The sequence below is a fragment of the Pongo abelii genome, chromosome 8 (genome assembly GCF_028885655.2).
Source record: "Pongo abelii isolate AG06213 chromosome 8, NHGRI_mPonAbe1-v2.0_pri, whole genome shotgun sequence".
Taxonomy (NCBI): domain Eukaryota; kingdom Metazoa; phylum Chordata; class Mammalia; order Primates; family Hominidae; genus Pongo; species Pongo abelii.
The window spans coordinates 37784342-37812155 of NC_071993.2; the positions used below are offsets into that span (position 1 = coordinate 37784342).

The 27814-nt window shown below is 40.2% G+C and overlaps 1 protein-coding gene across 5 annotated transcripts; it reads right to left on the bottom strand.

Annotated features, from left to right (window-relative positions):
- Positions 1-360: 360 nt before the first annotated feature.
- ZNF25 (zinc finger protein 25) lies at positions 361-27814 on the bottom strand. 5 transcript variants are annotated; one of them, XM_009245291.4, is made up of 7 exons: positions 26555-27814; positions 22386-22492; positions 22179-22278; positions 7950-8076; positions 7550-7645; positions 4225-4288; positions 361-3729 (listed from the first exon to the last, which is right to left on the bottom strand). In XM_009245291.4, the coding sequence occupies exons 3-7, from the start codon at positions 22191-22193 to the stop codon at positions 2661-2663; spliced, it is 1371 nt and encodes a 456-aa protein (XP_009243566.1). In that variant the 5' UTR covers positions 22194-22278; positions 22386-22492; positions 26555-27814; the 3' UTR covers positions 361-2660.

A 27814-nucleotide genomic window follows, 5' to 3' on the forward strand; every position in this document is an offset into this window, starting at 1 on the left:
ATCACATCACTGCGTTCCAGCCTGGGTGACAGAGCAAGACCCTGCCACACACACAAAAAGAAGCTGAACATCAACGAAAGTCTCTATTAGGAAGGGGAAGTAAGACACTGGCAGTTTTAGATTGTAGCAGCATATGACAATTACATGAAGTGCAGGCAATAATTTTATAGATTACTAGTAATGTAGCTGATGGAATTGGGTATTGTAAGTTTTTTGTTATTGGGTTACGTTAGCTAAGTATGACTTACCAATGGTATCTTAGGGATAGAAAGAAAATTATAAAACAATACAGGGAAAACTGGCCATTGATTTGGGAGAAAACAAAGGAATACTGCGGGGAGGGATCAATGAACAATTTGATTTAATTTAGACAATGTTTATTTCATATATTTACTGCTACATTCCATCAAGAAATTTCTTGTTTTGATGTTATGACAATTCAGCAAGTAAAAAACACATTTCTTTGAAAAAATACTTCTAAGCTCAGGCTCTTAACATATAAATATAATGCACAAAATAAATATACTGCAAAAAACCACCCACCTACAAATTGCTGTATGCATCATTTCTGAAACATGAAATATTTATAAAAGCGTAACTCTACATTGCTTTTATTTTCAGATCTAAGTAACAGAAAAACTTACTTTGTAAGGTGCTAGATCGTAGGCTCAAGGGCATGTGGTGTCTGCTACAACTACTCAACCCTGCTGGGGTAGTGCAAAGACAGCCACAGGTCAAACATAAATAGATATTTTTTGTGTGTATTCATGTTTTCAAAACTTTATTTATGGACACTGAAATTTGAATATCATATAATTTTCATGTGTCACAATATTCTTTGATTTTTTTCAACCATTTAGAAATATAAAACCATTCTCAGCTTGCAGGATATAAAAATGTGTAGTGGGCCATAACTGTCTGATGGACTGTCATTTGTCAAACCCTAACTTAGTGTAGTCAGGATCTGCCCCTAAATCACTTGTAGGAAAACAAACAAACAAACAACCAAATCAAGGCACTGGCAGCAAGAAGGTGGGGGATGAATGTTGGGTAGCCAACTTTTTTTTTCCTTGCAGCGTAATTCACAAAATACAAATAATGATGATAACCTCTAACATATAGCTCTTGTGTCTCAGACACTATTCTAAGTGCTTTGAAAATGTTAACTCATTTAGACCTCAAAGCAATCCTAAGATGTTGTCACTATCACTACTCTTTTATGGGATGGGAACTGAGGCACAGAGATATTAAGTAGCATGCCCCATGCTGGAATCGGGGCCCAGGCAGCAGGAGCCCAGAGTCCACACCCTTAACTATGTCATGTTGCTTCTATGAGGAAGAAAAAGTTGGTGAAGAACATTTAGGACTCTCACACAAAATACAAATGCAGATAGCTCTGCTCCCTGCTCACACATCAACAGTGAAATACATAATATTTCTTACATTGCACTATTTGTTTTCATTGTGCAGATTTTAATAAATATTACTGTTTTTAGCTGTTTAAAAACAGCTCAGGCTTTTGCTATATATGTGTCCCTAATGCAAAACTTAGCTGACATTTGAAAATTTTACAAAAACATTTTAACTTGTTTTTGAAGGATTAGTTTAGTACCACTGTCTATATCCATTTACAAATACACAGAAAAAGGATAAAAAGATGCCTTATAATTTAAAAGGAATATTGCACTTACAACACAAATATTAACAACAAGAGTCACTACTGAGACTTAATGTGCAACATCTTCATAGACATAATAGTTACTGAACTAAGATTATATTATTTCACTATGTACCATTATGGATGGATTCCACATGCACACTGAACATCCGCAAGTTACATGTTATAGCACACTCACATACACACAAAATCCTATATACTAACATATATATGTGTGTGTGTGTATATATATAGTATATATAATACTAACATATATATAATGTATGTTTAATGATGTTGCCTCATAATTTGTGCTTTTTAAAAGCTTCATATATGTAGACATTTGCAGACTTCCTTTTAAAATAGAACAATCTTGGCATCAGATCTGCAACATGATTTCTAGTATAACTGTTTCCCTCAGTACAAATTATTTGAATTTTTATTGAACACCTTCCAAATATTTAAAATATCTATCCAAGTACCAGTGATCTGACATTGAATGAAACACCAATTCTTAATAAAGGCTTCTATATCTACCACTGTCTTTGCAGTTATCCCTTTGAATTCTCTAGTACATGAGCTCCAATTGTGTAAAGAGATTTCTAGATACTCAAGGAGCTTCTCACTCGTGAGCTTTTGGATGTCTACAGCTGGCTGCCCTGATAAAAAATGTCTTGACATTCGCTTTACTTACAGAATTTTTCTCCTGTGTGATTTCTATGTTGCAAAACAAAAGTATGACTTCTGAAAGGTTTCCTTCCTGTTTTACAATTTGCATCACTTCTGCCATCTATATTATCTAATATTTAGAAAAGCCTACAATATGATAAAATTTTCTCCCAAATAAATGTACAGAATCTATGTATTTGCTGATACACAGAGAGAGCAAAGATTGTAGCTGAAAATTTCCCTCTATTGATGCGATTCAAAAGGTGTACCTCTTGTGTGAATTATCTGATTGTTTTGAAGGACTAATTCAGTCAAGAGAATTTCCCAACTCATCTTACTTCTCAGCCTTCCTCTTCTTTGTGTGTGTCTTCTGATGCGCAGTGAGTTGTGACTTCTGGATAAAGGTTTCCCCACACTCCTGACACTCATAGGGCTTCTCCCCTGTGTGTTTTCTCTGATGTATAATAAAATGTGACTTCTGAGAGAAGGACTTCCCACATTCCTTGCATGCATAGGGCTTCTCTCCTGTGTGAGTCCTTTGATGTAATCTGAGGACTGAATTCACAGCGAAAGATTTGCCACATTCTGTGCATTCATAGGGCTTCTCCCCTGTGTGTTTTCTCTGATGTTTAGTGAGGTCTGATTTATAGTAAAAGGTTTTCCCACATTTATTACATTCAAAGGGTTTCTCCCCTGTGTGAGTTCGCTGATGTACTGTGAGGGCTGACTTCTGGTAGAAGCATTTCCTACATTCCTTACATTCATAGGGTTTCTCTCCTGTGTGAGTTCTCTGATGAGTTTTGAGGTGTGAATTCCTAGAGAAAAATTTCCCACATTCCTTACATTTATAGGGTTTCTCCCCTGTGTGTGTTCTCTGATGTACTGTGAGGTGTGACTTCTGGGAAAAGGCTTTTCCACACTCCTTACATTCATAGGGTTTCTCCCCTGTGTGTGTTTTCTGATGTACCATGAGGTATGCCTTCACATAGAAGAACTTCCCACATTCAGTACATTCGAAAGGTTTCTCCCCTGTGTGTGTTTTCTGATGCTCTATGAGATGTGGTTTCTGGTAGAAGGATTTTTCACACTGATTACATTCGTAGGGTTTCTCTCCTGCATGGGTTCTCAGATGTCTACTGAGAGATGATAGGTGGTAAAATATTTTCTTACATTCTTTACACTCATAGGTTTTATCTCTCGTGTGAATTTTCTGGTGTCTTATGAGGTCTTCATTTTTAGAGAAAGATTTCCCACATTTATCACAGTCATAGGATTTGCCCTTTGAGTGAGTATGCTGATGTACTATGAGGGCAGACTTCTGGCAGAAGAACTTCCCACATTCCTTACATTCACAGGCTTTCTCTGTGGTACGAGTTTTCTGATGTTTTGTGAGTTCTCCATTCCTAGACAGAAAGTTGACATTCATTAATGTGTAAAACTTTTAAGGCTTTTTGTTCCCCCTCCTCCACTGGGTGTATTTTCCAAGTACCTCTGAGGACCGATTTCTAGAGATGTTCTCATATTTACTGGATCCATAGGGTTTCCTCACTGTGAGCATTCTCTGACCTGCACTGTAGTTTAACATTTGGTAAAGTGAATCTGCATTTGCATTCTATTCACAGGGTCTCTCAATTGCCTGCATTCTATTTTGTGTAATAAAGACTCCCTTTATTACTTAATTCAGAAGAGTAAAAAGACCACTTCAGTTTCAATCTCCCAATCCTGCACAAGGTCTCCATGAAAAGGGGCATTCCCATTTGGGTTATATTCCTTGGGATTTGCTCTGCAGTGTTAGTTTTCTCACGTTTAGTATTAACTAGTGTCCTCCCATTTCCAGTAACTCCTTCAAGACTCTTGCTTACAAATCTTCTATCTTAAACATTAATTCTTGAACTTGCCTTGAATTTCCAGCTTGGCTTTTCTGGTATCTTGCTTCTAGATCATGAATGCTCCATAGGTCTTCTACAAGGGAATCAAAAATGTAATACTTTATAAATATTACACATTAATATTGTCATAGCGTTGATTCTTAGGCTTCAGGTCAATTTCTCATAATGAAACAACCTCAAATGCAAATTTCCTCTAGCTCATTGTTTTGGGAAAAAAACCTAAAGCAAACATTGAAAACTGCTGTCACACACAGAAGAAGGATCCTACTTGTAGACCCATGTACTCTGACATTTTTACAAATATGACCATAAGAGCTTGGAGGCGAAAGTTAAAGACAAAAAAAGAACCGGGAGAGGAGAACATAGGACATTCAAAGTGTTGCTGAATGGGAGTGTGGGACGTATAGAGAATACTGTGAGCCCCTTAAGAACCATGAACAGTAAGCAGGTTAAGAAAAACCACTGGACAACAGTGTTCCCTGGAATACATGGAAAAGATTAAACTGAAAGAAGGAGCTGAAGTATAGGTCTTTATTCCCTCAAACCTAGATTACTCTGCTAGGATTCCTAGTATTTAGCAGACAAACTTCTACTTTATTTCCTCTTCATCCACCCACAGCAATCTAGGTGTCAATACTAAAGTGACTTTCTCAGAACATCAGTTTCCTCATGCTTAGAGAAAGAGTTCTGTAGCTTGGGCTTTCACTCTCCATCTAGTTGGCTTTATTTTCAGGACAGGAAGATGGAGGACCACATATATCCAAAAGGAAGGATTTTCTTAAAGCATCGGGATAAGCCATCTATACAAGGATGAATTCCTAGTTGTACCACCAGAGATTTTCAATCCTGAACTCATCCTGACCACCAAATCCTGCACTTCTAAAGCACTTGTTACTCATGACTCAACACTAGTCTTGAATTTCGTTTTCATATCTTGCTTCCTCCATCTCTGCTTCCAATTTACTACAGGATCTTTAAAGGTTCAATTATTGAACATAATTCTAGAATCTTTAGTGACCTTCATATTTATGCATCTTTAAATGCATGAAAGCAAGTGAAAGATTATCAGCAGATGCTTGGGGTTGGAATTTCATAGCAATGGTGGGGAATACATAAGAAAAGTCACTTGATAGGGACTTATGCAACGTTAACTCAGGAACACATGAAATAAAATCATATGTATGGGCCAGGAACGGTGGCTCATGCCTGTAATCCCAGCACTTTGAGAGGCTGAGGTGGGTGGATCACCTGAGGTCAGGAGTTTGAGACCAGCCTGACCAACATGGTGAAACCCCACATCTACTAAAAATACAAAAATTAGCTGGGTCTGGTTGCGGGCACCTTTAATCCCAGCTACTCAAGAGGCTGAGGCAGGAGAATCACTTGAACCCGGGAGGTGGAGGTTGCAGTGAGCCGAGATCGCACCACTGCACGACAGCCTGGGCAATAGAGTGAGACTCTATATATTAAAAAAAAAATCTTATGTTTGGAAAACATTTAAGAGCATAGTAAAATGGAGATTAACAGGTGTTTGGGGGCCACAAGGAGAAATAAGTTGCATGGGCAAGAGAGGGCTAGACTAGTTCCTGACAGAAAATTCATTTAAATGAATATTACTAATACCTCCTTACCCTTGTAAGATTTTTATTTTGTTTAAATGACTTAATACTGAGTCAGTATTAAGTATACCATGCAGACTTCTGGCAATGTACATCTGCTGCATTACACAACTACTGTGGGAATTTAAATCAACAATTTTTGTTTTGACTCTAACAAGGAAGGAAGTAGAATAAGCAGAACTATCTTACAAGAAGGTAAAAATATGGGATCAGAATACAAATACGGCAAAGATGATGGAGAGGTCAATTTTAGGAATCCTTATCATAAAAACCAATGTATTGGCTTTAATAATGGATGAGCTCCTATAAGAGTTAATAAAAAGAGCACAGAGCAGAAAGTAGAAAGTGTCTGTTGTTAATTATTTTATATATTTTTTATTTCTTTTTTCATGAACATGAGTCTTACTGTTGTCCAGGCTGGAGTGCAGTGGGGCGATCTTGGCTCACTGTAACCACGGCTTCCTGGGTTTAAGCGATTCTCGTGCCTAAGCCTCAGCCTCCTAAATAGCTGGGACTACAGGTGTGCACCACCAAGCCCGGCTAATTTTTGTAGTTTTAGCAGAGACAGGGTTTCACCATGTTGGCCAGGCTGGTCTCGAACTCGTGGCCTCAAGTGATCCACCCACTTTGTCCTCCCAAAGTGCTGGGATTACAGGCATGAGCCGCCACGCCCAGCCAGTCTCTTGTTAATTAATATTCATTCTTTCAACAAATATCTAGCGAGCAACTAATATGTACTAGGCATTGTTCCTGACACTGGCAACACATCTGCACACAAGTTAGAAAATATGTGACAAACATTTAAGAAGGCAGGATGAGATTGTCTGAGTGTTATCCAAATAAATTTAGGGAGGATAAGCAGTGCCTTTGTGGGAAGGATAAACACTGTATAGCAGGAAGTAGCAACTCCGAAATGAAAGAATTGATGAGCGGCATACCGATTTTTAATCTGAGCTCAGAGTTTAAAGAAAAAATGGGAAGTTAAAAGTGGTGCCAAAGTAACTGAGGTATTTTGTTGTTAATAAAAGGAGGGAGATGGCATTTAAAAAAGTTATAAGTCAGATTTACAAACACTTTATAGTTGCATACTCTAACGGCAGGGAGTAACTGGAGATTCTAGACAAAAAGACAAAGTCTTATAAGGGTAAGGAGGGATAAGAGTTTGTATACAGGAAAGAGAAGTAAATCTATTTAAAACATGTCTAGCAAAGAAGAGAATTTAAGTGGAGAGAATAAAAATTGGAGGTATGAATTAGGTTTTTTTACACTTGCAAATAAAGTGTCCTTAATCGCTTCCAAAACTACAGGGCATTTATAAAGAGACTGCCAAGGCCAGGCGCGGTGACTCACACCTGTAATCCCAGCACTTTGGGAGGCCAAGGTGGGCATATCACCTGAGGCTGGGAGTTAGAGACCAGCCTGAACAACATGGAGAAACCCCATCTCTACTAAAAGTACCAAATTAGCCAGGCATGGTGGTACATGCCTGTAATCCCAGCTACTCGGGAGGCTGAGGCAGGAGAATTGCTTGAACCTGGGAGGTGGAGGTTGCAGTGAGCTGAGATGGCAACATTGGACTCCAGCCTGGACAACAAGAGTGAAACTCTGTTTCAAAAAAAAAAAAAAAAAAGTGAGAGATAGCCAATAAGTATTTCAGAAGGCAAGAGGCACGAACCACTCACCAGTAACATGGGACATAATTTCTTCTAACTCACCAGGGAAGCCCCGATGTGGAAATTCTACTTCTAATATCCATGGCTGTTTTCCTTGCTTCAACTTGAAGACTGCATTTGGCTTATTCACATGGTAACCTATGAATGGAAAATATCAAGGAAATGATACAAGTTGCTTAGAATTTAGGGACTGGGAAAGATGAGGAAGTGGAGTTTCAGGATAATGATGAAGGTTCCAGTTAGGCTTGGCAAATTTGGATTCTTTCAGCGGGGAGAGAGGGACACAAATATTTTTTCTAGTACCCAAAATGGATTTATTAACTTCGACCGCTGAATCATAGATAACGTCAATCATTCAACCCTATAGGGACATTTTGTACTCCAGTAACCGAGAAGATAGATGCAAACTACTGGGATTTACACCTAGGGAAGTTTTCCTCACCCACTGAGACCAGGTGACTATAGTTTTCCAGCATCACATCCTTATACAGAGTCCTCTGAGCAGGGGTCAGTAACTTCCATTCCTCCTTGGTGAATTCCACAATAACATCCTTTAATGTCACGGGTCCCTGGAATAACATACTTCAGTTCAATCTGAAGTAACCAGAATAGATTGCATACCATTGAAAAGATATGTGAGCTAGCTCTTAGTGTACTAACTGCAAAGTTCACTCTGGAGAGTTAGGATATGTGCCATGCTGTACCCTGCTTTATTCATAGAAGGAATATTTGTTCATTACATATTTACTAAGCTCCCACTCCATGCCTGGAACTCTGCTGAAGATAGAAAGATGAAGAAAAAAAATGAGTGTCATATGCCGCATAATGACATTTCAGTAATGACAAATTCCATATATGATGATGATCCTATAAAAAATAGTATTTTATTGTCTGTTTTCTATGTTTAGATACACAAATTCTTACCATTGTGTTACAAGTTGCCTACAGTGTTCAGTACAGTAACATACTGTACAGGTTTGTAGCCTAGAAGCAATGGGCTACACCACATAGCCTAGGTGTGCAGTCAGCTGTACCATCTAGGCTTGTGTAAGGACACTCTATGATGTTTGCACAATGAAGTCACCTAATGATATGCTTCTCATAACATATCCCCGTCACTAAGTGACACATGACTCTATTCCTGTTATCGAGGAGCTTATATTTTGCCAGCGAGACAAAGGTGAAAAAGCTAAAATACAGTATGTGAGGCAGGTGCCATGACAGAAACATGTATACAACATGAGATGGTCACAAATGAGGGTAATTATTTGCATTTCATATTATCATGTTAGATTTTATTAGGTGGTCAAACTGACTAACTTTAGGAATAAAGAAAACACAATTGGCAAAGGTGTGGATGCATGAGAAATGGCAAGTTTAGGAAACCACATATAACTTGGTAGGTATCATACCTATTGTGGGTATATACCAATGGTAGGTGTATACCATAGGTTGGTAGGTATGTACTTATGGTAAGGCACAGGACCAAGATTAGTTAGAAGGTTACAGTGAAAAGTCAAGGGACAGGACAAGAAGAAATTCTGAATCCGTCTTTTGGACCAGTAAAATATATTTTGCATACACACTTAACAAATCTCTGCTTATTAATATAATACATACCTTTGCATGTATTCATGTTTATTAAGAATTAGGGGGGTGGGTGTGGTGGCTAAGGCCTGTAAAACCAGCTACTTGAGAGGGTGATATGAGAGAATCGCATGAACCTGGGAAGTCAAGGCTGCAGTGAGACACAGCGAGACTCTATCAAAAAAAAAAAAAAAAAAATTAGGCTGGGCACAGTGGCCCACGCCTGTAATCCCACCACTTTCAGAGGCCGAAGCAGGTGGATAACCTCAAGGCAGGAGTTTGAGACCAGCCTGGCCAACATGGCAAAACCCCATCTCTACTAAAATATACAAAAATTAGCCAGGCGTGGTGGCACACACCTGTAGTCCCAGATACTCAGGAGGCTGAGCCAAGAGAATGGCTTGAACCTGGGAGGCAGAGGTTGCAGTGAGCCAAGATCGTGCCACTGAACTCCAGCTTGGGTGACAGAGTGAAACTCCATCTCAAAAATAATAAATTTAACAAGTTTGTTTTTGTTTATATAAGACAAAACACAAATAGATATTCTGTCATTTCATACTCTGTGAAATGTCTTATGTATCTCTGAGATGCTCACCATTCACTGTGTAGATCAAAATACAGAAACCAGGAGTCACTGAAGAGATGTGTCAAGTAAGCACTGGAGTTATAGGGGTAAATCAGTGGTTTAGGAGAAAATTTTAATGTAGAAGTGGCAAATGGCACATTAGAAAAATAAGAAAAATGTTTATATGAAAGCAACAGCAGTGGGGGAAAGAAGTATAACACAACTTTGTAATTAATTGGAAATTAGTTACTAACCACTGGGAGAAAGGGGGAGGGCAGCTCCCATAGTGTCTGTATGTCTCGCTCGTCGGTACAGTCATAGCACCAATTATTTTCATTCCTTCACTTTCATTGGTAAAACTGTTTAAGGCTATGAAATTTCCTCTAATTATTGCTTTATTTATATTCCATGAAATCTGAAAGGCAGTATTTTTACTTGCAGAACATCTTGGCTGGATATAAATTCTTGGTTCATTTTTTTTTCTTTTTTCTTTTGAGATGGAGTCTGGCTCTGTCTCCCAGTCTGGAGTGCAATGGTGCAATCTTGGCTCACTGCAACCTCCGCCTCCCAGGTTCATGCCATTCTCCTGCCTCAGCCTCCCGAGTAGCTGGGACTATAGGCGACCGCCACTATGCCCGGCTAATTTTTGTATTTTTAGTAGAGACGGGGTTTCAGCATGTTGGCCAGGATGGTCTCGAACTAATGACCTCAGGTAATCTGCCCACCTTGGCCTCCCAAATTGCTGGGATTACCAGCCTGAGCCACCATGCCCAGCCGGTTTTTTTGTTTGTTTTAAAACGGAGTCACACTCTGTCACCCAGGCTGGAGTGCAGGGGCGCGATCTTGGCTCACTGCAAGCTCTGCCTCCCGTGTTCACACTATTCTCCTGCCTCAGCCTCCCGAGTAGCTGGGACTATAGGTGCCCACCACCATGCCCGGCTAATTTTTTACCAACTAACATTATTGTGTGGCAACCAGGAAGTCTGTAAATGAAAACAGGAATACAAGGAAAAGGGTAAGTTGGGCAGGAGTTAATGAGTTGAATTTTGTTCATTCTGGGCTTAAAGTGACTGTGGAACATAAAGCTGGAATTGTCCATTTTTGCAGATACACGAGTAAGTTTCCACAAACAGAATTTTCAAATATATAAAAAATAGAGTTCTAGAAGAGCCCAAAAAGGAAGCTGTGGGGGCCAGGAGCGGTGGCTCATGCCTGTAATCCCAGTACTTTGGGAGGCTGAGGCGGGCGGATCACGAAGTCATCAGATCGAGACCATCCTGGCTAACACGGTGAAACCCCGTCTCTACTAAAAATACATTAAAAAAAAAAAAATTAGCCAGGCGTGGTGGTGGGCGCCTGTAATCCCAGCTACTTGGGAGGCTGAGGCAGGAGAACGACGTGAACCCGGGAGGTGGAGGTTGGAGTGAGCTGAGATCACACCACTGCACTCCTGCCTGGGTGACCGAGCAAGAATCTGTCTCAAAAAAAAAGAAAGAAAGAAAGAAGCTGTGGGAACACCAGTATCTGAGATAATGGCAGGAGACTAGGCCCAGACCATGGAGCCTGAGAGAACTTCTCTAAACATAAGAGTAAGCCAGGAGGAGTATCTAGGAAACCAAAGAAAGGGAGATTTACAAATAAGGGACAGTTGTAGTTCAAAATCCAAATGTAAAGAGTCCAAATTAGCATAACCACACACCAGCACAGCAAAGGAGTGAAAACTGTAATAAGTAAGCAGGCCTTTTGGGAAATTTTGGAAATATCTAGTATTCCTAAGATCAGATAAGAGAATCCAGCTCTTGGACACACATCCTAACAAAGAGCTCATATAAACTTCTATGCTCAGAGTCAAAGGGCTGGGGTTTGGCAAGGACAGAAGGATGACTGATAGGAAAATTAATTAAAGACTCCCCACTTAAAAAACAACAACAACAAAAACCAAACAGCATCCAGTATAAAGCAAGAGCTGATGAAAAGACCCCACCACATAATGCTACCAGGGTCAATTGGGCAACATGATTACTTCACCAGGGTCCCTAAATATGGGCACAATACAAAAAGAGAAACACAAAATTGTGTTATATACACACATGGACATTTTATTCTGTTGAAATACATCTGTATTTTTTTAAAGCAACACTTCTATTTCTGTGAAAACATACAAGTACTAGTTTCTTAGATGACAGCAATTCTATTTCAGCAATTAAGAGATTACCTAAGAGGATAAGGACAAAACTGACATATGACTTCTCATATGTAGAACCAAATGCTAAAAGACAAAGAAAAAATGCCCACAAAGGATAAAGGTTTTGAACCTATAATTCCATGCCCTGCCAAATTTTTCATTCAAGGATAATTAAAAGAGATGTTTTCATAAATACAAAGATGTTAAAATCATACAAATGATGCACCATATTTGCAAGGCATTCTAGAATATACTCAAACTACAAACAAAAATCACATGGCAAATCAGATATAAAAGCTAATAGGGCCGGGCACGGTGGCTCATGCCTGTAATCCCAGCACTTTGGGAGGCCGAGGCAGGCGGATCACCTGAGGTCGGGAGTTCGAGACCAGCCTGACCAACATGGAAAAACCCCGTCTCTATTAAAAATACAAAATTAGCTGGGCGTGGTGGCTCATGCCTATAATCCCAGCTACTCAGGAGGCTGAGGCAGGAGAATCACTTGAACCTGGGATGCAGATGTTGTGGTGAGCCGAGATCATGGCATTGCACTCCAGCCTGGGCAACAAAGATTGAAACTCCATCTCAAAAAAAAAAAAAAAAAAAAACTTAACAGATGGCCAGGTGCAATGGCTCATGCCTGTAATCCCAGCACTTTGGGAGGCTGAAACAGGTGGATCATGAGGTCAGGAGTTCAAGACCAGCCTGGCCAACATGGTGAAACCCCATCTCTACTAAAGATACAAAAAAATTAGCCAGGCATGGTGGCAGCTGCTTTTAATCCCAGCTACTTGGGAGGCTGAGGCAGAGAATTGCTTGAACCCAGGTGGCAAAGGTTGCAGTGAGCCAAGATTGTGCCACTGCACTCCAGCCTGGGAGAGACAGCGAGACTTCCATCTCAAAAAAAAAAAAAAAGCTAACAGTTATATAAGAATAAGAACTTAATTCTCATATAGCCTTAACAGGAAACTGCAAAATTTAAAATGGACTGCTTACAGAAGAAGTGAGAAGGAAAAGACTATTTTGTATACTAAACTGTCCTTCAAAGATACTTCTAAATATGTTAACAAAGTGCTCACATCTTTTCATAAAATATTCACTGAAAGACCATTTTCTGGGCCAGAAAAATATCTTAAACTAAAAGAATTGAAATCTACCAAATACATTCTCTGAACACAGTAGACTTAAACTAGAATCAGTAACAGAAACTTATCTGGAATGTCATCAAATACTTGAAAATAATAGGTGAGCACTTTGTTTAATGTTATTGGAAAATAACATTTGAAGTTGGTTCTCTGAAAAAACTAAGCTGATAAACCTATATCCAGAATGACCAAGATAAAAAATACATGTTAACAATATCAAAAATGAAAAGGGGAATAGTTACTATAGGCCCTACAAATAGTAAAAGGATAATAAGAGAATACTAAGAACCAGTCTATGTGCATAAATTTTACAACTTAGATGAAATGGATTAATTCTTTGAAAGAAGATAACTACCAAAACTCAATCAGGAAGAAATACCTAAGATAAATAATATTACCTGGTATCAATTATATTAAATAAACTGAATCTGTAGTTAAAAACCTTTCAACATGAGTGACTTCATGAGAAATGGTGACTTAGGGAACTCTAAGAATTGGTCCCTCCACTGAGGCAACCATTAAAGCTGACAAAAACTGATAGAATCAAACTTTTTGGAACTCTAGAATCCTTTTTTTTTTTTTAAACCATCAACCAGTGGAGTACTTTTTTTTCTTTTCTTTTTATTTATTTATTTTTTGAGACAGAGTCTCACTCTGTCACCCAGGCTGGAATGTAACTGCGCAATCTCAGCTCACTGCAACTGCAACCTCTGCCTCCCGGGTTCAAGCACTTCTCCCGCTCCAGCCTCCCAAGTAGCTGGGATTACAGGTGCCCACCACCACATCCAGCTAATTTTTGTATTTTTAGTAGAGATGGGATTTCACATGTTGGCCAGGCTAGTCTAGAACTCCTGACCTTAGGTGATCCACCTGCCTCAACCTCCCAAAGTGCTGGGATTATAGGCATGAGCCACTGTGCCCGGCCTCAGTGGAGTACTTAAAAAAGAAAGAGGCTGCTAAATTTGGGGGAGAAAATGTGTGGCACTTTTTTCTTACTGGCCTACTGATATAGTTTGGATGTGTGTCCCCTCCAAATTTCATATTGAAATATAATCCCCAGTGTGGGAGTTGGGGACTGGTGGGAGGTATTTGGGTTATGGGGGTCTATCTCTTATGGATGGTTTAGCACCATTCCCTTGATAATGAGTGAGTTCTCATTTGGTTCACATGAGATCTGGTTGTTTAAAAGAGTCTGGCACCAGGCGTGGTGGCTCATGCTTGTAATCCCAGCTCTTTGGGAGGCCAAAGCAGGTGGATAACCTGAGGTCAGGAGTTTGAGACCAGCCTGGCCAACATGGCAAAACCCTGTCTCTACTAAAAATACAAAAATTAGGCGGGTGTGGTGGTCCATGCCTGTAGTCTCAACTACTCGGGAAGCTGAGGGAGGAGAATCACTTGAACCTGGGAGGCAGAGGTTGCCATGAGCCAAGATCATGCCACTGCACTCCAGCCTGGGTAACAGAGTAAGACTCTACCTCAAAAAATAAATAAGCAAATAAATAAAGAGTCTAGGACCTACCCCTCATCTCTCTCTCTTGCTCCCACTGTCACTATGTGATATACTGGCTCCTGCTTCACTTTCTGCCATGAGTAAAAGCTCCCTGAGGCCTCACCAGAAGCTGAGCAGATGCCAGTGCCATGTTTCCTGTATAGCCTGCATAATCATGAGCCAATTAAACCTCTTTTCTTTATACATGACCCAGCCTCAAGTATTTCTATGTAGCAATGCAAAGAACTAACACAAAATAGGTACTGAGGAGTAGAGCATTGCTATAAAGATACCTGAAGATAAAGAAGCAGCTTTGGAACTGAGTAACAAGCAGAGGTTGGAAGAATTTTGAGGGCTCAGAAGAAGACACTAAGCTGAGGGAAAGTTTGAAACTTCTAAAAGATGGGTTAAATGGTTGTGACCAAAATGCTGATAGTGATATGGACAATGAAGGCTAAGCTGATGAGGTCTCAGAAGAAAATGAGGAATTTATTGGAAACCGGAGTATAGGTCACCCATCTTTTGTCCTGGCACAGAGCTTGGCTGCATGTCCTAGGAATCTGTGGAAGACTGAACTAAAGACTGATGACCTAGGGTATTTGGCAGTAGAAATTTCTAAGCAGCAAAGCATTCAAGATGTGGCCTGACTGCTCCTAACAGCCTATGATCAAATATAGGAGCAAATAAATGACTTAAAGTTGGAACTGATATTTAAAAGGGAATCAAATCATAAAGTCTGGAAAGTTTGCAGCCTGGTCCTGTGGTACAGAAAGAATCCAAGCCAAAGCAGGCTGTGGAGCAACCACTTGCTAGAGAGATTAGCATGACTCAAATGGAGCCAAGTAACAATCTAAGACAATGGGGAAAAGGCCTTAAAGGCATTTCAGAGATCTTCGGGACTCTGCCTTCCATCACAGGCCCAGAGGCCTAGGAGGGATGAATGGTTTCAGGTGCCAGGCCTAGGGCAATGCAGCTCTGTATAGCCTTGTGACACTGCTCCCCACATCTCAGCTGCTCTGGTTCCAGCTTCAGCTAAAGGGGGTCCAGGTACAGCTTGAGCCACAGCTCAGGAGGGCACAATCTGTAATCCTTCATGGTTTCCATCTAGTGTTAAGTCTGCAGATGCTCAGAATACAAGCATGAAGGAGGCTTGGCAGCTTCCCCCTAGATTTCAGAGGATGCAATGGAAAGCCTCGGTGTCCAGGCAGAAGTCTGCCACAGAGATGGAGCCACCACAGAGAAACTACTAGGGCAATGTTGAGGGGAAATGTGGGGTTGGAGCCTCCACACAGAGCCCCCACTGGAGTACTGCCTAATGGAGCTGTGGGAAGGGGGCCACTGCCCTCCATAGTTTGGAATGCTAGAGCCACTAGCCACTTGCAACCTCAGCATGGAAAAGCTGAAAGCAGTCAACTCCAGCCATTAAGATTAATCCATTAATCCATTAAGATTGAAGCAGATTTCTTAACAGAAACTATGAAAGCCAAAAGGCAGTGTGATAACACATTAAAGTGCTGAAAGAAGAGAATTCTATTTCAAGAACTCTTTTCCATCAAGACTATCCATCAATAACGCAGAAGAAATTAAGGCATTACAAGATAAACAAAAGCTAAAGGACTCTGTTTCTAGTAGACCTGCCTTATAAGAAATGCTACGAGGAGTCCTTCAGTCTGAAATGAAAGGACACTGGACAGCAATTCAAGGGCATTCAAAGCTATAAAGAACACAGGTAAAGGTAACTATATAGGTACATAGAAAAGCTGGTATTGTGGTATTTTTTAAATTATGTCTCCTCTGTTTGCTTCCTATAGGATTTAAAAGACAAATGCATAAAATAGTAACTATAAATATATGTTAACGGTCATACAACATACAAAAATATAATTTGTGACAGTAACAACATAAAGGGGGGAGAAACAGAGCTATATATAAGTAATTTGTATACACTACTGAAGCTAAGTTGGTATCAATTCAAACCAGATTGTTAAAAATTAGAAAAGTTAATTGTAATACTAAGAGTAACCACTAAAAACACCTTTAAACACTCACAAAAGGAAATGAGGAGGAAAGCAAAATGGTACATTAGAAAAAAATTTAAAAGAAGGCAGTATTGGAGGGTATTAGTGTGTTATCACATTGCTATAAAGAACTACCTAAGGCTTGGCGTGGTGGCTCACTCCTGTAATCCCAGCACTTTGGAAGGCTGAGGCGAGCACATCACTTGAGGTGAGGAGTTCAACATGGCCAACATGGCGAAGCCCCGTCTCTACTAAAAATAAAAAAAATTATCCAGGTGTGGTGGCATGCACCTGTAATCCCAGCTACTTGGAAGGCTGAACCAGGAGAATCTCTTGAACCCGGGAAGCGGAGGTTGCAGTGAGCCGAGATCACACCACTGCACTCCAGCCTGGGTGAAAGAGCAGGACTCCATCTCAATTTAAAAAAAAAAAAGAACTACCTGAGACTGGGTAATTTACAAAGAAAAGAGGTTTAATTGACTCATGGTTCCACAGGCTGTGCAGGAAGCATGGCTGTGGAGGCCTCAGGAAGCTTACAGTCATAGCAGAAGGTGAAGGAGAAGTTGGCACATCTTCACATGGCAGAGCAGGAGATAGAGGGCAAATGGGGAAGTGCTACACACTTTTAACCAGATCTTGTCAGAACTCACTCACTATCTGAAGAACAGCAAGGGGGAAGTCTGCCCCCATCATCCAATAACCTCCCACCAGGCCTCTCCTCCAATATTGAGGGTTACAATTTGACATGAGATTTGGGTGGGGACACAGAGCCAAACCATATCACAGAGGAATTAAAGGAAAAAATATAAAGTATGTTGAAGAAAAATGCCAAGTTGCAGAAGTAAGTCTTTATCAAACATCACTTTAAATAGATTAGACTCACCAGTTAAAGGTGGAGATTGACTGAATGGATATTAAAAAGATGATTCAAATATATGCCTTCTAAAATTAAATTTAGATCCAAAGACATAAGTAGGCTGAAAAGAAAGGATGGAAAAAGGCATTTCATGAAAATAGTAGTAACCAAAAGAGAGCTGGCTGGCTATACTAAGATGAGACCTAAATAAATGAGATGGCATCCTGTATTCATGGGCTGGGAGACTTAATATGGTTCAAATGACAATATTACCCAAAGAAATCTACAGATTCAAACCAGTCCCTATCAAACTCCCAATGGCTTTTGCACAGAAATGGGAAAGATTATCCTCCAATTCATACGGAATTGCAAGGGGTCCCCAATAGCCAAAACAACATTGGGAAAGAAGAATAAAGTCAGAGGACTCACATTTCACAATTTCAAAACTTACTGCAAAGCTACAGTTATCAAAACAGTGAGGTACTGGCATAAGGACAGACATACCATCTAATGGGATAGAACTGAGTTCAGAAATAAACCCATATATCTATGACCACATGATTTTCTTCTTCTTTTTTTTTTTATCCTGAGACAGGGTCTCACTGGCTGGAGTGCAATGGTGCAATCATGGCTTACTGCATCCTGGACCTTCCCAGGCTCAGGTGATTCCCCCACCTCAGCCTCCAAAGTATCTGGGACTAAAAGTGCACACCACGCACCCAGCTAATTTTTGTATTTTGCAGAGACGGGGTCTTGTCATGTTGCCCAGGATGGTTTCAAATTCCTGGGCTCAAGAGATCTGCCCATTTCGGTCACCTAAAGTGTTAGGATTACAGGCATGAGCCACCACGTCCAGCCCCAACTGATTTTCAACGAGGCTGTCAAGACCATTCAGTGGGAAAAGAATAGTCTCTTCATCAAATAATACTGAGAAAACTCAATACCCACATGCATGAGTTAAATGGGACCTCTACCTCACATCATATGCAAAAATCAATTCAAAATGAATCAATGACCTAAATATATGAGTTAAATATGTAGAACTCTTAGAAGAAAACATAGCCTACCTTGAGTTTGGCAATGGATTCTTCTATATGACACCAAAAGCACAAACAAAAAAAAATGAATTTTACTTCATCATAATTTGAAATGTTTGTGCATTATAGAACACTGTCACAATGGAGAAAAGACAACACACAGTCTGGAAAATATTTGCAAATCATCTGAGACAGAGTCTCCCTCTGTTGCCCAGGCTGGAGTGCAGTGGCGCCATCTCAGCTCACCACAACCTCTGCCTCCTGGGTTCAAGCAATTCTCCTGCCTCAGACTCCCAAGTAGCTGGGACTACAGGCACATGTAATTTTTGTATTTTTAACAGACATGGGGTTTCACCATATTGGCCAGGCCTGTCTCAAACTCCTGACCTTGTGATACACCTGCCTCAGCCTCCCAAAGTGTTGGGATTACAGAAGTGAGCCACTGCACCCGGCCAATTTTTTTTTTTTTTAAAGACAAGAGTCTTGCTCTGTCACCCAGGCTGGAGTGCAGTGGCGCCATCTCGACTCACTGCAACCTCCACCTCCTAGGTTCAAGTGATTCTCCTGCCTCAGCCTCCCAAGTAGCTGGGACTACAGGTGCGCACCACCAAGCCCAGCTAATTTTTGTATTTTTAGTAGAGACAGGGTTTCACCATGTTGACCAGGCTGGTCTGAACTCCTGACCTTGAGTGATCCACCCACCCTGGCCTCCCAAAATGCTGGGATTACAGGCATAAGCCACTGTGCCTGGCCATAAAATGTTCTTATAATTCAACAACAAAAAGATAAACAGCCCAGGTAGGAAATGTGCAAAGAACTTGAGTGCACATTTCTCCAAATAACACAACTCACTCTCGAACAACACAGGCTTAGATGCAGATTATTTTCAACCTAACATAGATTGAAAATGTAGTATTTGCAAGATTGGAAACCCACACATATGGAGGGCCAATTTTTTGCACACATGGGTTCTGAAGGGCTGACTGTAGGACTTGAGTATGTGTGGATTTAAGTACATGCAGGGGTCCTGGAACCAATCACCTGCATCTACCAAATGATGACAGTATACACAAATGGCTAAAAAGCACACTAGAAAAAAAATAGAAGAAAAAAGCACACTAGAAGATGTTCAACATCATTCATCTCTAAAGAAATGCAATGCAAAACCACAACAATACCACTTTACCCCACCACCCCAATTATAATGGGCATAATTTTAAAAATGGCAGGTGTTGGGGGTATACGGAGAAACTGAAACCCTTGTACATTGCTAATGGGAATGTAAAATGGTGCAGCTGCTGTGGAAGTTTGGCAGTTCCTCAAAAAGTTAAACATAGAATTGCCATACATCCCAGAAATACCATTTTTAGGTATATACCCAAAATAATTGAAAATAGGTATCAAATACTTACAGATAAATTTGCATACCAGCACTATTCATAGTAACCAAAAAGTGGAAACCACCCAAATGTCTGTCAATGGATGAATGGATAAACAAATTGTGGTGTATATATACAATGGCATTTTAGCCATAAAAAGGAATGATGTACTGATACATGCTTCAAGGTGGATGAACCTGGAAAACATGCTAAGTAAAAGAAGGCAGACACAAAAGGTCACCTAATGTATGATCTCACTTACATGAAATATCTAGACAAGGTAGATCCATAGAGATAGATAACATAACATATTAGTGGTTGCCAGGGAAAAGAGGGAGAGAGAACAGGGAATGACTGCTTAATGGGAATGGGGTTTTCTTTTGAGATGGTGAAAATGTTTTGAAACTAGGTAGAGGTGGTGTTACACAACACTGAATGTACTAAATATCAATACCTCACAATTGTATACTTTTAAATGATGAATAGTATGTGAATTTCACTTCAATTAAAACAAGTAAACAAAGCCTTTGAACAAAGACAACTTCAGGCCTAAATGGTTTCATTGGTGAATTCAATCAAACAATAAGGCAGAAACAATATCAATTATATGTAATTTCTTCCATAAAACCAAGAAAAAATAACCATTCTCAACTCACTTTATAAGGCTCACATGACCCTGAGACCCAAATCTAACATAACATTACCAGAAATGACAACTACAGTGGTTGCTGGCACCAGTGTGTATCAGCTCAGAAGAGCTGATGGTTGTTTTCAGGAACTGGCTGGCATGTTGTAGCTTCAAATTTGCCATGGTGGGAGTATTTATACCACAGAAATTGGTAAACAGTATAAACCAGATTTCTTTCCCAACCCCTAAAATCTGATTATTAAACATTTACTAGCATATTGATCACTGATCAATATTCCTCATGGTGATAGATGCAAAAATCCTCAACAAAATGTTAGCAAGTCTAATTCAGCAATATATAAAAATATACACATTGTGACCAATTTACCCTGGCAATGCAAGGTTGATCCCACATTTGAACATCAATCAGTGTAGTTCACTATGCTAACAAACTAAAAATGAAAAACATTATTATCCCAAAAAAGCAGAAGAACATTTGACAAAATTCAAGATCCATTCATGATAAAAACTCTGAACTAGGAAAAGAAGGGAACTTCCTTCATCTGATAAAAGGCATTTATATAAAATCCATAGTTTATACCATCCTTATTATTGAATGGCTAAATTCTTTCCCCCCTAAGGTCAGGTTTCATTATGTACATTCCTTTGATTATGTAAAGGATGATTTTTAAACGAGCAAACAAAACAAAACAAAACAAAACAAAATTCAATGTTTTCTACAGCCTACAAGGGTCATACATACTCTAGTTTCCTCTACCTTTTTGATGTTACCTCTTGCCATTCTTTCCCTAAGTCATATCTCTCTAGCTTCAATATCCTACATACTGTTTCTGGAACATGCCTTGGGGTGTCTGTCTTGCTGTTTTTCCTACCCACAATGCTGCTCCCTCAGATTTCTACTTGGCTCTCTCTGTAATTCAGGACTTTCCTCAAACATTATCTTTTAGGGTAGCATTGTCCTAATCAACCTATAACTCGTTCCTCACTTCTCTGTATCACTTTGTCCTCCTAAATTGCTTGAGTTTGTCTTCAAACACATACCTCAGAAATATTACTCAAATGTTGACACATTGTTATAAAATATATTTTTAAAATCACATTTGTGGCCTGGCGCAGTAGCTCATGCCTGTAATCCCAGCATTTGGGAGGCTAAAGCGGGAGGATCATTTGAGGTCAGGAATTTGAGACCAGCCTGGCCAACATGGGGAAACCTCTTCTCTACTAAAAATACAAAAAATTAGCTGGATGCGGTGGCAGGTGCCTATAATCCCAGCTACTCATGAGGCTGAGGCAGGAGAATCACTTGAACCTGGGAGACAGAGGCTGCAGTGAGCCAAGATTATACCATTGCACTCCAGCTTGGGCAACAGAGCGAGACTCTATCTCAAAAAAAAAAAAAAAAAAAAAAAAATCACATTTGTTAGTATCAATGTCATTGTCTACTTTATGCCAAACAGGCAGTAACCTATTTAGCATGGTTTTCATGTCATCAGTGCAAGTATCAACAGTGTAAAAGGCAATCTACATCTTAGCACTCTCAGTCTCAACCTCATAGACCCCTTGAGAGGATCTTGGAGCTCCCAGGGATCTGCAGACCACATTTTGAGAATTGCTGTTTTATTCAAATGGTATTTTGGCTGTAGGTGATTTTTAACTATTTGTACATTTCTAATTTAGTATACAGGCTCTCGTTCATAAAACTCACTAAACACACACACACACACACAGTGAAACAAAGTAAGGGCTAAGTAAATGACTCACCTGGAACTTGCTCATTTTCTGCTGCTCTTGGGAAAGGCTGAAAACTGCAAAGCCAGAGCAGAAATCATAAGGGACCTTAGCTGGCAGCCCCAGGAATCACCTGTGAGAAATTTCCATACAACATTTTAGTAAAATATATACCTTTGAGAAAATGTCCCTTTGACCCATTAGAAAGCATAGTAAGGACCATGATGAAGTAGCACTCACCTGTCCACTTCTGACTCTGATATTAATCTTGATGAGCCTGGGACATTTTTTAGTGAATCTACACATTTCTTTCCTATTGGCTGTTTTGAAAATTATGTTTCTGTTTTCTGAATAACACAAAAGAATCGAAAACTTAAATATCCAATAATGACTGATCAAATAACATGTATAATACATCCAAAGTATGGAGCCCTTTGCTGACACTAGAAATGATGTTGAAGAGATATATTTATTGGCACATAAAAGGTAATTAAGTTACAGATCATAAACATTTTTTTCTATTATAAACCCAAGGTTAGAAAGTCTGAATTTTCAAAGTTCTCAAACATAAGACATTTCTTCTCCCTAAATTGCAGTTTCTCAGAAACCATTTCTCCAAGAACCTTCTTTTGATGTAAATATAATGAACTTAAAGACTCAGTTCTACCCTAGGCTCTGCTATTAATAAACTTAGTGATTGTCTTAGTTTCAATGCTTTTGTCTTTAAAATGAGTAGGAATTAGATAATCTTGAACAACCCTTCATGTACCATTCTGCTTCGATAAGTCTTCACCCAAGATCACCAATACAGACAGTACCTGCAATGCACTGTCCCCTCAAAACTTGGGCTGGGCCTAAGGTAAAATTTAATTAGGCCCTGATGAACTCTGACTTGAGAATCTAATCTGCTGACAATGACACAAATCTACCTTCTAAAATAACAGTTAATCATCATAATTATCAAACAAGCACTTCATATATGTAGCAAAAGGCAACTACATGTCATAATCCTAAGGTCCTTTTCATAAGCAGCAGAAACCATGCAGGGCATCCAAATTGGAAAGGAAAAATCAAATTATCTTTGTTCACAGGTGACATGACCCTATATTTAGAAAAACATAAAGACTCCACCGAAAAAACTGGTATAACTAATACATGAACTCAGTAAAGCTGCAGGATACGAAATCAACATTAAAAAACCAGTAGCAGGCCAGGCACGGTGGCTCATGCCTGTAATCCCAGCATTTTGGGAGGCCAAGGTGGGTGAATCACCTGAGGTCGGGAGTTCAAGACTAGCCTGACCAACAAGGAGAAAACCAGTCACTACTAAAAGTACAAAATTAGCCAGGCGCGGTGGCACATGCCTGTAATCCCAGCTACTCGGGAGGCTGAGGTAGGAGAATTGCTTGAACCCAGGAGGTGGAGGTTGCGGTGACCCAAGATCATGCCATTGCACTCCAGCCTAGGCAACAAGAGCAAAACTCCATCTCAAAAAAAAAAAAAAAATCAGTAGCATTTCCATACACCAACAGTGAACAATCTGAAAAAGACATCAAGAAGCAATCTCATTTACAACAGCTACCAAAAAAACCCCAACACCTAGGAATAAATTTAACCAAAAACGTAAAAGATCCTATGATTAAAAGTATAAAACAGGCTGGGCACTGTGGCTCACACCTGTAATCCCAACACTTTGGGAGGTGGAGGCAGGTGGATCACCTGAGGTCAGGAGTTCAAAATCAGACTGGCCAATGTGGCAAAACCCTGTCTCCACTAAAAATACAAAAAAAATTAGACAGGTGTGGTGGTGCACTCCTGTAATCCCAGCTACTCGGGAGGTTGAGGCAGGAGAATCGCTTGACACTGGGAGGCAGAGGTTGCAGTGAGCCAAGATTGCACCAAACGGAGCCCTTGTCTCAAAAAAAGAAAAAAAAAAGTATAAAACACTGATGAAAGATATTAAAATGGAAAGATATCCCATGCTCATGGACTGGCAGAATTAATATTGTTAAAATGTCCATAGTACTAAAAGCAGTCTACAGATTAAATGCAATCCATATCCAAATACCAATGACTTTCTTCACAGAAATAGGAAACAAAATCCTAAAATTTATGTGGAACCACCAAAGACCCCGAGTAGCCAAAGCAATTTTGTGCAAAAAGAACAAAGGTGGAGGCATTGTACTACCAGACTTCAAAATATACTATAAAGCTATAGCAAACAAAACAGTAGGTTACTGACATAAAAAGAGACACATAGACCAATGGAAAAGAGAATTGAGAAATACATACATACATTTATAGCCAATTTCATTTTTGACAAAGGCACTAAGAACATACATTGGAGAAATGACAGTTTCTTCAATAAATGACAGTTTCTTCAATGCTGAGAAAACTGGATATCCATATGCAGAAGAATGAAACTAGACCCCTGTCTCTCATCATATGCAAAAATCAAATGATAGTGGATTAAAGAGTTAAATGTATGACCTGAAACAATGAAACTACTTGAAGAAAACATTTGGAAATGCTTCAGAACATTGTTCTCAGCAAAAATTTTGATAAGACCTCAAAAGCACAAACAACAAAGGCAAAAATAGATGAATGGGATTACATCAAACTAAAAAGTTTCGGCACAGCAAAGTAAGCAATAACAGTGAAAAGACACCTAACAAATAGGAGAAAATATTTGCAAACTACCCATCTGACATGGAATTAATAACCAGAATATACAAGAAACTCAACAGCCAGAAAACAAAAAATTTGATTTAAAAAAACTGAGCAAATGATCTGAACAGACATTTCACAATATAAGACATACAAATGGCCAATAGGTATACGATAAAATGTTCAACATCATTAATCATCAGACAAATGCAAATCAAAACCATAATGGGATACCATTTTACCCCTTAAAACAGCTATCATAAAAAAGGCAAAAAAATAACAAATGCTGGGATATGGAGAAAGGAGAACCCTCATACACCCTTGGTGGCAATGTAAACTAGTACAGCCACTGTGGAAAACAGTATGGAGGTTCCTCAAAAAATTGAAAACAGAATTACCATATGATCTAGCAATCTCACTGCTATGTATATATCCAAAAGAAAGGAAATCCGTATATTGAAGATATCTCTGCACTCCCATTTTTATTGCAGCACTATTCACAATAGTCTAGATACAGAATCAACCTAAGTACCCATCAATGCATGAACAGATAATGAAAATTGTGGTATATATGCACAATGGAATATTATTCAGACATAAAAAGAATGAAATTTTGTCATTGCAACAACAAAGATGGAACTGGAGGACATTATGTTACATGAAATAAGCCAGGCACAGAAAGACAAATATCATGTTCTCACTCATACGCAGGAGCTAAAATAGTTGATCTCATGAAGACAGGATGTAGAATGATGGTTACCAGAGGCTGCGAAGGGAAGTAGGGAGTGAGGAATGAAAAGAGATTGGTTAATGGGTACAAAAATACAGTTAGGTAGAAGGAATAAGTCCTAGTGTTCAATAGCACAGTATGGTTACAAGTGTTAGCAATAATTTATTAGCTATCAGAATAGCTAGAAGATTTGGAATATTCACAACACAAAGAAATGATAAATGAGGTGGTGGATATTGTAATTACCCTGATTTGATCATGACACATTGTATGCATATACCAAAATATCGCATGTACCCCACAAATATGTGCATTATGTACCAAAAAAAAAAAAAACTAAAATAAGCAGCAAAAACCGCTTCCAGCTAGCATGGTGCTTACAAAATGCCTAAGCTCAGTTATCAGCCAATGAGAGGCATTATAATATCACCACCATAAAATGGGGGAACTGATGAACTGCAGTTCTCATCTTTAAAAAAATTTTTTGTCCCACTTCCTGTCTTTAGAAACTAGCCTCTGGGCTGGATGGGATTCCCAGCTTCTCCTGTAAAATGCAAAATTGAGGGCTCAAATTGTGGTTTCAATTTATACTATGTTTCACAGGCCTCTGAGAAGAGACTAAGGTTGGAAGATGCAGGAAGGCCTTAAATAATTCACCTTTTGACTCAAGGGCTCTGAAGATTCCCCAAGCATTTCTGGAAACAGAACACTACCTGGTTGAGACTGGGTTCAAGTACACTACACAGCTACGTTCTGGTGGTGCTCAAGGGACAAATGCTGTGCTAAATACAAGCCAAGACTGGATTTTAGTGTGGGAAGGCGCATTAACTCAGAGGAAAAAGTGAGGATTTACATCCCACCTGCTAATACTGCGGATAAACGGATTTCTCTCTCTGAATCTTTAGTAGTCACATTTATTCAAATAGAGATGGTTAAGTCGAAAGGATGGTTAGGATGATTAAATGAGCCAATAATGAAAACAGCATGTTTTGTAATAATAGAAGCAGCTCACCTTTATTGAGTCCTGTATCATACTTTACATCTATTACCCTATTCAGTACCCAAAGGCCCCCATCATTTGCCAGATGGGCGTCGAGCCGCACTGGGACCACCTACAGACGCTGGACCGGAGCCCACGTCTCTGCGGCTTTGGAGCGCCGCGTCTGCAGCGGCCAGCGCCGCCTGACGTGGCGGCTCCGGTCACGTCACACAATGCGGCTGCTCCGGGCGCCCACCGCCCAGCCACCGCAGCCCTCCTCTGGCCGCCCCTCAAGCAGATCGCGCAAACGCCATTCCGGGCAGGGGCGCCAGCGCAGACTGCCAACCTCCCCGCCAGGCCGCTCCCACCCGGGGCCCTCCGCGGAGGCCGCTCCGGGGCCAGGAGGCGGCTTCCTGGCTCGAGACCCCGCCTCCCAGGCCCTGCCCTCTCGCAAAAGCCTTCGACACACCTGCAGGGTCTCGGCCTCTGCTCTCGGCCCGCGCCGGGCCCAGGCCCCGCCCTTTGCGGCCCAGCCCAGACCCGAAGGCACCGGAGTCCTCTCCCCACCCTAGGGCGTAAGACAAAAACGCCAACGCCAGAAAGAAGGCACTGCACATGCGCAGAACGTTTCCCTAGCCCTACTCCAGAACTACGCTTCCCAGAAGGCCCGGCTGCGACTCCATCTTGGATGACGTCCTGAGGCGCGGCCGCCTCCAGCGGCCTGAGTGATTGCTGTCGGGTTTCCTGGAGAGGGCGCTGGCCTTGCTCAGTGATGGCCGGAGAACTGCACACCGCAGGTCTGGGCCTGAAGACAGAAGGCCACCGTGAGGTGCTCCAAGGAACACTGATGGGCAGTTTTGTTAAAGTGATTGAACTCCGTGGGTACAGGAGTACGTGGAGTAATGAAGGATAATGCCCTGTAACCGCTTCCTCTTAGGAATGCTAGCTTTCACAATTGTGCAAACGGTACGCGAAACGTAATAAACTACAAAATATGTATAAGCTAAAACAGAAAACGAGTATACCACTTCCCAAAAGCAAAAGCGCTTAATGTTAGGTGAACATCTTTCTCATGAATTTACACAAATTTTAACCTAATGGTATAGAATACCATGACTATCATTTCACTAAGGAATATATATAGCCATCCCTCCTTATCCTGGGGGTGCATATCTGTGGATTCAACTAAGCTCGGAATGAAAATACTTAAAAATTCTCTTACTGAGCATGTACAAAGTTTCCCCCTTGTCATTATACCCTAAACAATACAATAAAACTATTTACATAGTGTTT

Bases quoted from the DNA above. Each gene is read 5' to 3' on its own strand.
- ZNF25 (XM_009245291.4), bottom strand. The intron at 7,646-7,949 runs GTGAGGAAAACT...TTCCATTCATAG, and splicing joins TAGTCACCTGGTCTCAGTGG to GTTACCATGTGAATAAGCCA. The intron at 4,289-7,549 runs GTGAGTTAGAAG...ATTCCCTTGTAG, and splicing joins TCCACATCGGGGCTTCCCTG to AAGACCTATGGAGCATTCAT.